This window comes from Megalops cyprinoides, chromosome 18 (assembly GCF_013368585.1).
Source record: "Megalops cyprinoides isolate fMegCyp1 chromosome 18, fMegCyp1.pri, whole genome shotgun sequence".
NCBI classification, from domain to species: domain Eukaryota; kingdom Metazoa; phylum Chordata; class Actinopteri; order Elopiformes; family Megalopidae; genus Megalops; species Megalops cyprinoides.
This window is the reverse complement of record NC_050600.1, coordinates 11,319,363-11,332,128: the sequence shown is the minus strand read 5'-3', so window position 1 is coordinate 11,332,128 and position 12,766 is coordinate 11,319,363. Positions and strand designations below refer to the sequence as shown.

Here is a 12,766-nt window from a genome sequence, read left to right as displayed (position 1 = left end):
TGGCAGAAATGATATGTTCTCACCGGTTTGTATTTGACACTCAGCTATAAAACGACCCACATGTATGTTATACTGTAGGTGATCCCTACAGATGCAAAAAACACCTCTGCTCTGATTGATTGATAAGGCCAGCAAATTTTCACAGGGATACCATGTAGCAAAAGCAAAGAAAATACTTTTAGTAAACATTTGCAACCTATGTAACCTATGTAAGTCACTCTGGACAAGAGCGTCTGCTAAATGACAATAAAATATGCGCGGCTAGTTTCTTTACGCTTTAATATTGTATTCAGTGTATATTGGTATTCCTCACCAGTTACTGAGCTCTTGTTCAGAGGCAAATGAGAAACAGGGCACACAGGTGCAGTAAGTGGGATTGCTACCACTCACTGGCCTGTTAGTAACATTGAGCAAAGGTTTTTGTTTGTGTGGACCCCCTAACTGGCAGTCCTTAACTGTTCCCTCCGCCACATGCCTTTTATTGTTACCCAGGTGCCCTCCAGATCGAGCAGAGCGAAGAGTCCGACCAAGGGAAGTACGAATGTGTCGCCACCAACAACGATGGCACTCGCTATTCCGCCCCTGCCAATCTATATGTCAGAGGTAGGAAAGCAACGACAAACCCTGGTACTCAACTGTTGCTTAAACTGTTGAGAATACAAAGGAAAGGAGGAAATGTACAAAATAAAAAAAGAGTTCCGTTGCACATGATGTAAAAGTCTTTAGAAACAAATAAATGACATTGCATCTTTGAGTCCAAAGTATCCTGTCTCGTGGGAGTGTAAGTATGGCTTCCCTTATGTTTGACCTTCCTGCATTGATTTGAACCTGTGCTTTCCGTTTGTCTTTTGTTTTTAATCTTTCTGTTGATTCTCCTAACTCTAATGACTTGATTGCTTGGTGTGTTACTAATTGCCTCTTGTTCCTGGATTTATGGGAGTGGAGGTGGACTACCTTCACAAACACCCCTGTCCCAGCAGCGGACTCCCTCTGATCTTTCAATTCCTCTTTCTTTCTCTCTTCCGGGGGGACTTCAAACTGTCTTTTTCTTCTTTTTCTAATCTTTGACAAAGTGGTTTCAAATCTTTAAAATGTAAAGTTATGCAAAAATTCAAACATATATTTAGCAAATATTTAATATACTTGTACATTTATATATAAATCAATATTTATTCTTTTCACTAAGAGAGGATTTTTTCCAGTTATTATAATTATCATGCATATTTCTTACAGGCATTTCAAATTTTTTTTTCCTAAAGTATACATGTGAGTAGAAACAACACATAATGTTACCTCAACATTCGAAGTTCCTTGTAAATGCAGTACAATGATGCAAATTCCAACACTGGTATGTTAACTGACAAGCCTTTGAGCTATGACGCTGTTCCAGTTTTGCGGTTTAGAGTGCAAACCCATGTCCCACCTCCCTAAAATGGAGTTTTAAGCCAGGAGCCAGTAAACCACATTTCATTAGGTGGAATTTGATCCTTCCTCATTGCATTTTGAGCCTAACTTTCAAATACAAATTACTTTCTGTTCCTTAAGCATTTGTTCATTTCAGCTTGAAATGCTTGTTTTTGTGACTTTTCCTTAAATTTGTTGTCCGAAGCCAAACTGCAAAGCATAAGGATTGAATTCAGACCATTTTCACGTAAAGCCTGGGACACTGGTCACTTCTCTCTGAGGCTCACAACTGGGACAGTGCTGTATCTCAAACCTAGGCATTATTATTATTAATTTCTGCTCCTTTATAGAAAGAGCCTAAAATCTCAAACTAGTGCTAGTTAGGATTTCTGACTCTTACAAAGCTGCGAGGGCGATGCAGACTTGTCAAAAGGTGACAGGAGGGCTTCAAAAAGAGCTAGCAAAGATGTTTCAGTAGCAGCAGTTGAACGCCTTGATATGGCCTTTTTACTCTCTCTGTGTTTCCCTTGTTTTTCTCCTTTCCTCATTTCATTGTGTTCTGCATCAAACCCCCTACATCCCTCAGAGCTGCGAGAAGGTTGGTGTGTTTTTACTTTTTAACCACCTTATAAAAAACCAAAAAAAAAAAAAACTCAAAAAGACAAGAATACAAATGAAATGAATGTAGCTGCACTGCGTGCCCATTTAATTTCTTTCTTTATTTGTTTGTTTTTCTTATTGATAGTATTGTTATTTTTTACAATTGTTTTTATTAAGTTACCGTTCATTTTCTTTAGGGAATGCCCTAGTCTTGGCTACGATGCTTGACTGTTCAAAAAGTGGTGCATGCTGGGATCGAATGTGCATTTTGAGATGCATGGTGGCCTGTTTATGCGCAAGCTATGGAGTTTTCCTTTTATGTTGGCTTCTCAGTGTTCCTGCTTGGTTACTCATGCCAATGCCTTTGACAACAGGAGGGCACAAATGTCTTTTTGTCAAGCTGCTGTGTCAAAGCATGTGCCCTCTCCTCTGGCTGGATAAGGTCCCTCAGATGAGAAGAGCCCAGCTTCCTTACTGCAGACAGACATTACAATGTGCTCAAATACATGTTGTATGTCATCTGATTCAAAATTACCTCTAGTTCTTTCTCATGGTTCCAAATAAATTTAGGCTAGGTTCCCTTGTATTGTAATGATCAGTGTGTAGACTAGTGTTGACTATTTTTTATAACCTGTGAGAATATACAGTAACTCCAAATTAGGAAGGATTTTCAGGTCAGATCAGATACTGATTGGCTGCTGTTGAAAGACTGAAATATTTTAAGAAATAATGAGTGACAAAAATAGATTTTGTTAAACAGTGTAACAGATAGTGGTTTTGTGTGTAGAATCTGATGGAAATGATGGAAATATTCGCTAAATTATAGTGATTTCTTTTCCAGAGATCTGCATTCTTTAAACAGAATGTGCTCTATAGCTTAAGATGGTCCTATTTAAAAGTGGTTTCCCTCACTATTGGGCAATGCAACACAAGTGGTCTGCGTAGGATTAAGTATAACGGTTGTGTTTATAGGTTTTTGTGAAACAACATACCGTTTTCTAAACATTTTCTAATGCATGAACTGCATTAGCTCTTGCCGTGGTATTAGTTTAGGGTCATCTCTAAGCTGTTCAGCATATCACAGAGCTAAGCGTATGTAATTTACTTTAAACTGATTTGATGGTGCAAGTGCTTTATTCTTAATTAATATCACAGAGGTTTAACCTCAAAACAATCAAAATGATTAATCTCTCAAAGGCACAGGAAAGAACAAACAGCATTCAGAAAATCCCTCTTGTGTTGGCACATTCAGCCATATGGTGTCCAAGGACTCAAAGGACATATTTGGAGTACTATAAGCAGTAACACTGATTCCACTCTTGATTCCTCGCCTGGAGTTCCTCTAAAACCCCACAAAGTACTCACCCTATTTCAATCCACCCCTTGATGTTGTATTTCGTCCCAAGTGGTTCATTATGCCCTCTATTGAAACCTTTAAAAAAGCTTCCTCTTGTGCAGTTATATGTGTTTTTTTTTCTTGCTTTATTTACCGACTGCACCACTTCCCCCTGCTTCCGCTGCGTTGCAGTCTCAAACACTGCCCCCCCAACCCCCCCCAACCCGAAACGCTCTGCACTGCTCCAGTCCTAGCGACTACAGCTTTTAATAGACTGGCCTGTTTATTTCTCGTAACCCAACGCTGCCAGACTAACCCCTCTTTGTGACCTCCTTCTGTTTTTCTTTTTTTCCCCAGTGTTACTATTTATTTCCTCTTCCCGTCCTCTTCCCACCAATCCTAAGCATGGTTGCCTTCCAAAGTCAGCCATGTGCTTGTGTGCATGACAGAGACCCAGGCTGAACACCAGGCCGTGGCCTCTATTTTCTCCATGTGCATATAAACTTTATATTTTATACTTTGATTTACTTATTCTTTCCATTTATTTACATTTTGTTGCCTTTATTTATGTTAGCATAATTTTTAAAATTATTTTGTTTTTTGGAGGCTGCATCCACTTTTTGATTGAGTTTGAGAGCAAATCACAAGTTGCACTGTACTGTAGTTGGATGTGTATTATCAGAGGCTACTGTATGTGTGATGTGACAATGTGATCCGGCACATTACTTCACATCAACTGGAAGTACGCAGCATTGAAAGTTGGTTTCCGCACACAACTCAAGCATGCTGTTGATCCTCCAGTTCTTACTTCTGTGATGTTCTATATATCTGTAGTATTGGTACACTTTGTGCATGGTGTTTGTGTATCGTTAGTCCCTAGTAAGTCTACTTTTGAGCCCTGTGAGGTTTGAATCAAGTCGTGTGTGAAACTGTGTTTTTTACTATCCATCAAACCATTACAACTAAATACCTATATATAAATATTTTTTGCATAAACAACAGAAATCAATAACAAGGAAAAGTAAATGTAAATCAGTTCATGCTTTTTAACATGTGTATCCTTATTCGTTTTTTTTTTTCTCTCCTGGGTAGAGAGAGTGTTGACCCTGCCTTTGTACATGTTGTTACCTGACCTGTGCTCTCTTGCAGTGCGGCGAGTGCCTCCTAGGTTTTCCATCCCTCCGACAGACAACGAGATTATGCCAGGCGGAAGCGTCAACATCACGTGTGTGGCGGTGGGCTCCCCCATGCCATACGTGAAGTGGATGCTGGGGGCAGAAGACCTCACCCCCGAGGACGATATGCCCATTGGACGAAATGTGCTTGAGCTCACGGATGTCCGCCAATCAGCTAATTACACTTGCGTTGCCATGTCCACCCTTGGAGTCATCGAAGCCGTCGCCCAAATTACAGTCAAAGGTAACATGATAATCACTGATTATATGCAGTATACATGTATACATACACACAGACACACACAGACACATGTTTGTGTGCAGTTAGCGCTTATCAGTGAATAAGTATATTACTTCAGGGACACTCTTGGGAAAAGTCCACATGTTGCAGATTGTGGCACACAGAAGTGTTGCCTCCAGACATAACAAAAAAGGAATTAGTCACAATATCACCAACGCTGCTGGTAACTTCCCACAATTTTTCTCTAGAGATTACTTATAAAGAAAATAAATAGCCCTCATATCTCCAGTTTCACATGCTGTTGCTCTGCGAATTAAAACAATAAATTACAGAAAGTAAATTATTAAGAGAATGTGCAAACAAACAAAAAAAAACACTCTAAAGATCTTTGAAAAATACCTCCTGCTGCAGTCTGCACCCCAGGACTTCTCTCCAAGGCATTTTCAAGGGCAATGGACCTTTTATCAGTATTATTTCAGTTCAAATAGAGTAACAACAACTGATATAGCCAATTGAAGCGAAGGAAGCCAAAGCAATGTCCTTCAACATTTACCCCACACTCACTCACACAAAAAAAAAAAAAAAAAAAATCTCATTGAGAAGCCATCTTGTCATCTTCCCAGCTTTGCCCAAGCCTCCCGGGACCCCCATGGTGACAGAAAGGACAGCCACAAGCATCACTTTAACATGGGACTCTGGGAACCCAGAGCCTGTTTCCTACTACATCATCCAGCACAAGTCCAAGTTTTCTGAGGACACCTACAAGGAGATAGACGGGGTGGCCACCACACGTTACAGTGTGGGAGGCCTCAGCCCCTACTCGGACTATGAGTTCAGGGTGGTGGCGGTGAACAACATTGGGCGTGGCCCGCCCAGTGAGGCTATTGAAGCCAAGACCGCTGAGCAGGCCCCCAGTACAGCGCCGCGGCAGGTCAGGGGTCGTATGCTAAGCAGCACCACCGCCATTATCCACTGGGATGAACCCGAGGAGGCCAACGGCCAAATCATGGGCTACCGTGTCTACTACACCATGGAGCCCAGCCAGCATGTGAACGTTTGGGAGAAGCAGATTGTCCGCGGGGCCAACTTCCTCACCATCCAAGGGCTGACCCCCAACAAGACCTACTACATCAAGGTCCTGGCCTTCACCTCTGTGGGAGATGGACCCCTTTCTCCAGACCTGCAAATTATTGCTAAAACAGGAGGTGAGCTGTGAGTTTCTGTGTTTGTGTGTGTGTGTGTGTGTATGTATGTGTGTGTGTCTAAGAGAGAGAGAGAGAGAGAGAGAGACTGTGTATATTTATGTCTGTGTTTGGTCCATAGGATGCAGAAAGCTCTCTTATCAGTGAGGGAGGTTTTATTGTCTGACTTCTAAAACGAGAAAAAAATACATCATGGCACAACAGTAGGAAGGTATCAGGGGAGTGCTTGAGCAATACCGTGCCTCCCCCTTCTGGGATTTTACTCTTTTTTTATGCAGCAGCTAAAAAGGCTGTGTCATCATCTTTAACCAGAGCGGTAAACATTGGGAATCTCCTAGGGGTGCAGGGATGTCAAATCTTTTGATCTTCCTTTATTGGCACTGTAAAGGACTCAACAGTGCTTCACGTCATTTTAAATTAAAACCATAAATTCAGTGACAGCAGTGTTTTGCACCGTCTTCAGAAGGAAAATTGTGAGATTTTGTCTTTTTGGGGACAAATAGTCTTTTTCTAATTATTTGTTCATAAAACAAGTATTGTGATTATAATGCTACTAGTAGTAGTATTCATGGATTTATATTATTTATATGTATTCATTTCAGCAGCTGGAAATCTGCAATAGTATGACTGCTTCGAAAGATGTTATATATAATTCTGAACGTTTTAATGAAATTCCATCAATTAGAATCTGAATTTTATTTTCATTTGCAGTTCCTTCACAGCCGACTGACTTCAAGGCAGAAGCCAAATCAGAAACAAGTATTCTATTGTCATGGATACCCCCAGCACAGAATGGACAGGATAATCAAATCACAGGATATGAACTTCTCTACAAGAAAAGGGATGACAAGGAAGAGGTAACTATTAGTATCATTGTTCATATCTGCCAATTGTATACAGGAATTTTCTGGATATGTCTGCCTCATCTAAAATAGAAGGGTCCTGCTTTGACTAACAACTTCATTCATTTAGTTAGCGTATGGCCAATTGCCAAACTCCCTGGGAATTTGAGAGATTCTATGTCTGCTCTGTGAAATCCCATAGTTTAAATGTCACATTGCTTAAGTGGTCAACATGTTAGTGGAATGTTGGTGGAAAAATCTGTAATCCATAATCCATAATTCTCTCAACAGAAACGGATCAGCTTCGAACCCACCACCACGTTTCTGCTGAAGGACCTGAAACCTTTCACCACTTACACCTTCCTGCTTGCTGCGCGCAGTAAGCATGGCATTGGGGCATACACCAATGAGATATCTGCTGAGACCCCCCAAACACGTAGGTCTTCTTCCTTCATGAAATTTAAAGATTGAACATGGTCCGGAAATGAGAGCTTTACATAAAAGAGTATTCCGTTTTCAAATGCTTACTGATCCCAACTGATTTTAACTGGCTGCTTTACACCTATAATCATCCTCAAACCGATCATGATGTGGCAATGCTTAAAACTGGTCCAAAAGTAACAATATCCTAAAGAGAAATATCACTTTATTTGGTAAATGTTTCTTATTTGGGTTAGATATGGATCAGAATCAGACTATTTTGAAAATGGAATCATATGATTTGCTACTAACTGATTCTTTACAGCTCTCCCAACTGCTCCATGAACACAGTTGGTACTTTGAAAGGGCTGTGTAGACAACCTTGGATGCTGGTTGAGTCAACTGACAAGGTTATAGTTTGCAGAAATACTTAATATCTTTGAAATTTTGAAGTTTTTTTAATACATCCCATAAAGCAGTAAAAATAGATATCCTGAATTATTCATTTTTTCTTCAAAAACCCTCACCTGCCTTTCATTTCATTATAAATGTATGTGTGTTTGTGTGTCTATGGACAATATAGAAATGCAAAAACCTTGTTTCTTGACCTTCTACATCAGCTCCGATGCACATTAGCATACTGTGATTGAGCTTTCTGAGGAAATTAGGCAGCATGCGTGCTTTCTTTTGAGACCAACGGGCTGCTCCAGTCAGTGCCATCAAAAGACCTTATCACTCAACCAAATGAATCTGACCGATGTATTTGATTAAAAAAGAATGAAAGCTCAAACACAAACACACTCAGAGAGCATTGGAGAGTGTGATTTTGCAACTGACCTCAGGTTTACTGCAGTAAAGATGTTACCTACTTTTTTGAACAAGTACATGCAAACACACTGATTTAGTTACGAAACTTGAAAAAGAATGTTCGGATTACATTCTGAATAATTTGTTCAATTTGTTAAAATATTATGTAACCATTTATCTTGATAACTGGGCCTATGGGGCTCCAAAGTGTTTTGGATATCTGTGTATCTGTATATGAACCTGAGGTCACAGTGAAAGTAGATAGAGAACAGGTAGGTATACTGTAAGTTACAGTCCAAAGCTCAGCAAGTCTCATCTGAAGTTGGGAGGTAAATGCTGCTGCTGTCTGTAAAACATGTCTGTGTCATGTGTTGAGACTATAAGAGATCAGTCTTCTGTCCTTTAAATGCTCACTATTGTGCTATCAGGCTTTTACCACAAACCAACAGGCTTCGGAAAGGTTGGTGACCAATACAGCATTTTCCATTCTTAAAGTTGACACATCAACCTTTACTATTTTGGATTGATGGTAATTGCTTGGAAAAGTTTTAGTAGTGCAACTTTTTTTTATTATTTTGGTTGGTTTTTCTTACTACAGGGAGTTTTGCATTGTTTTTAGTCTGAGTAAAATCACCTTTGAAAATGTTGTGATGTAAGGTATTGAAAGGGGGAGGGTGGAGTTTAGGGGTTTTTTTTTGGAGAGGAATGTAATGATTTACATTAAAGAGGTAGGTTTTGCTGTAAATCATTAAGGGTTCATTTTACTACATCATTTCCCTTCAGTGTCCCCCCAATGTTTCTATATTTCCCATCACTCATTGTTTTAGTTGATTTTCACTGACAAGCCAAGTGCTTGTTTTGCCTTGTTTTGTCAACGTGGTCTGGAAAAAAACTCATTGACTATTGAATACCATTTGTTTGATAGCGTAATTTGGGTCCTTGTGTTCCGTTTCCATTTTATGTTTTCATTTTTGTTCCCTTTTTCTTTTTCTCATCTGTTTGTTTCCACCATCACTTCCATGCCAACTGTGACCTCAACATACCTCTGAACCCCATTTCAAAACAAACCAACAAAACAAACAAACGGCCTATCGGATCAATTAAATAAAAACCCCGCCCCCTCACAATCCTCCCAATCAGAGCCCTCAGCACCTCCTCAGGATGTCAAATGCTCTAGCCCCAGTTCCACCAACATTCTGGTAAGTTGGCTGCCGCCACCAGTGGACTTACAGAACGGGATCATTACCAAATACTCCGTCCAGTACGCCGCCACTGAGGGAGAGGACACAACTTCCCGCCAAATATCTGACCTTCCCCCCGAAAGCTCCCAGTACCTCTTGGAAAACTTGGAAAAATGGACAGAATACCGTGTGACAGTGAGGGCCCACACTGATGTTGGACCAGGCCCCGAAAGCCTGCCCGTGCTCATCCGCACCGACGAAGATGGTATGTTTTGCTCCTGCTGCTGCAACAGATCACTAGTCATGTAGTCCTCAAAACCTTAGAAGCTTCTAACAACTATCCTCACCTCCTCAGCTCCTCCACTCACCCTGACCCACTGCTTTTTCCCCACTTTTAACTACACCTGTTCCTGACATCACTTTTAATCTCCTTTTGAACTCAAATGACTAACCTGGACCCTTCCGACATCTTTTTTTTTTGCTGCCCAGATTTTTTGTATGGCTTTTAAGGCTCAATGGCATTTTTTTTTCACTTTTTACTGATTCCACACAATTACAACTTCAATGTGGTATAACTTTTTCTTTTTTCTCTCTCTGTGAAAACGCTACAGGCCTCTCACTTCCCTCAATCCCAACTGTCACTTTTTCATATTTTGATTTTTTTTTTCCCCTCAACTTGACTAACAGCCAAGTTATCAGACAGTGGGAAGAACTGAAGATGGAAGGAAATCTTTTTGGCCACAGATAGCATTTTTAAAATTATTTGTTTTTATTTTGTTCTTTTTATTCATTGCCAAATTCTTGTGGGATGCTTTCATTGTTGAAGCATCTCATTTTGGCAGTTTCTTGATTTTATTTTTCAACAATTACATTTTTATTCATATTTTTAATTCACCAATCCCATTTTTTACTGTCTCTCAAAATGTTAGGTCAGATGTCAGACCTTTTTTGGGGTTGTTTTTTGTTTTTCTTTTTCTTGCCATTGTTGAAATATTGATGTCATTCAGCACTTGTGATACTTTTATCCTTTTTTCCCCCAAATATGACTCTTTGGAGTTGGCCAGGAGGGGGCTGTCTCTGTAATCTTGACCCTTTTCTTCTATCCCATGATGTTCTTCCAGTTCCCAGTGGTCCCCCTCGTAAAGTCGAGGTGGAGGCTGTCAACTCCACGTCAATTAAAGTGATCTGGCGTTCACCTATGCCCAACAAGCAGCATGGGCAGATCCGAGGATACCAGGTGCATTACGTCAAGATGGTAAACGGGGAGCCCATAGGACAGCCCTTCATTAAGGACATCCTAATTGACGATGCACAGGTAACTGCCCGTGGCTCATTTGACTGAAATTCCATGCACATAGTATTTCTTTTTTTTTTTTCATTTGAGTTAATAATGAACACATATTTGTTACTGCTGAAGGCAGGTTAAAGAACAGATTACCACAGTTTGAGACTGTTCTTACAGTTTGTGCATGCATGGAATGTGCCGGTGTTCTCAGCACAATGCACTATGGAGGTAAAGTGAAATAGGTTAGAATCAAAAGAGTATAAGTAGCATAGCATGCAGTATACACTATTTAGATCATTAGCAGTATGCCATTCATGTGTAAAGTGAAATGACAAGGCAGATTATTCAGACATGCTGAAAATAAAATTTTAACAAACAGAAAAAGAAACACACATGAGTGTAATATTTATCCCCCTTGGGTGGGAGGGTAGTTTGTGTTTGTGTACATTGTCTTCTGTTCTGTCCCTGTTAGTGCTCCTGTACTTAGGGCCTGTTTTTCTCTTCTTTCCTACCTTTCAATCTTAATCAGTGGGAATATGATGATTCAACTGAACATGTGAGTAAATATGGATATGTGATATGTGACCCCTGTATTTTTACGGCATTCACAAAAGCATGACAAAAATGTTATTATTTTTTTTATTTTATTTTATTTCTGTTTGAACATACTCGATACAATGTTTTTATTTGTGTTATTTATTCAGTTTTGTGAGTCTGCACCTCTTTGAAAGCTCCTAATGAATCTGTTTTACAGAGATACTTAACAATTTCTTGACTAACAATTGTTTTTTTTTTTGTTTCTGAGAAATGATTTTAATTGGACAATTACAGTTGTGAAAAACAACATTGAATAACTCAATTACAATGCAGCTTCTGAGACACATCTTTGATTGTGTAATTAAGTAGCCGTTTTCACAATACAAAATAAAAGAACAAAAGAGTGTAGAACAGCAGTTCAACATCAACCACTTCAAATCAGATCTTTGGTGAAGTTATGCCAGGATCGTAGCCCCGCTGATTGCATGGGCTGGCTAACACAAGTGGTCTCAACAGCATCTGTCTGATTGTGCATATGTGGTTCTTTTCTGGGCAACTCTCGCTGTTAATGAGGGAGCCTTTTTTTATTTTTGACATGTTGACTCAAGCCTGCACGTATTGACCTTTGAAAATCCTTAATTCTCCTCTGCATGTATGTGTGAATCATGTGAAATCCTTTGTCTAAAGCGATGGTGATAAAAACACTGTGGTAATTGCTTACCCAAAGACATGATGTGACATAATGATGGTATTGAAGAAAATGTGTATCAGTCATTTTATCATATACATAGAACTCCAGTATATTCATATATGTGGATGAGATGGAGTATTTACCCAAGTCATTGCATACATAAACGAAGGAAAACGTGTAATCAATTTAAAAAGGAGGAAAAATTTGATAAAATGATCCTCTGAACATAGCTGGTGTCTAAAAACAAGGATTAAAGGAGAAAGATTTTCTAAAATGCTGTCTTTGCTGCAGGAGATGATCATTACTGACCTTCAGGCCGAAACAACATACTCTGTCACAGTTGCTGCGTACACAACAAAGGGAGATGGAGCTCGAAGCAAGCCCAAGCTAGTCTCTACAACCGGTGCAGGTACCTTTCTTCAGTCATGATTGTCTTTCCTCTGAATTAATCTGGTATGAAAGTTCTGATCATCAGAAATGCATTGTACCGATTTGTGAAACCCAAGAAATGTCATGTACTGGAACACAAAGTAGACCTTTTCCCCTTACCTATTAGATGTGAATGCTACTAATTGCCAGCTCAATTATGGGAATGATTGAAATTCAAGTCACCCTTCGGTTTGACATTGGAACGTTCATGAAGGCTAAATAACTAATCCAAAATGAGGTGGGAATAAAAGAAGAGATTTCAGAATTGACAGAGAATTGTGCAACATGTTATGACTACTCTTTTAAAATAATAACAATTCAATGGAATTCAATGGAATATAACAGGCATTCAGTTTGACATGTAATTATGCAAGCTATAAGAGGCACTGGAAAACCTGTTTAAACCTGGCTGCCAAGTCAGAACTTGAACTTTGTGTTCTTAAAGCTGGAAGCAGAAAAGGGTTTTGTCCAATTGTTATTATGCTAGGTGGAATTTATTATATTAAAAGGACAACAGCAGTAGGCCTCTGATGTGTTTAATTATTTATTTAGCAGCAGTATTTATCAGAGCAGATTTACTCAGAGCAACCTTCATGGCCAAATTAGTTTTTCACAT

At 39.5% G+C, this 12,766-nt stretch overlaps 1 protein-coding gene across 15 annotated transcripts in view; it reads left to right on the top strand.

The window, feature by feature from the left end:
• The window catches only part of LOC118793016 (receptor-type tyrosine-protein phosphatase delta-like), a 387,427-nt gene that overhangs the window by 333,178 nt on the left and 41,483 nt on the right, over positions 1–12,766 (top strand). For 6 of the 15 annotated variants that reach the window (XM_036550955.1, XM_036550951.1, XM_036550956.1 and 3 more), the window contains 6 exons: positions 493–603; positions 1,991–2,002; positions 4,490–4,759; positions 5,380–5,961; positions 6,670–6,815; positions 7,092–7,236. In XM_036550955.1, coding sequence (XP_036406848.1) covers positions 493–603; positions 1,991–2,002; positions 4,490–4,759; positions 5,380–5,961; positions 6,670–6,815; positions 7,092–7,236 — 1,266 coding nt within the window. Of the gene's footprint in view, positions 1–492; positions 604–1,990; positions 2,003–4,489; positions 4,760–5,379; positions 5,962–6,669; positions 6,816–7,091; positions 7,237–9,167; positions 9,474–10,329; positions 10,524–11,022; positions 11,050–12,012; positions 12,131–12,766 lie in introns of all 15 variants that reach the window. The other 9 variants (XM_036550949.1, XM_036550948.1, XM_036550959.1 and 6 more) reach the window with 5 other exon arrangements.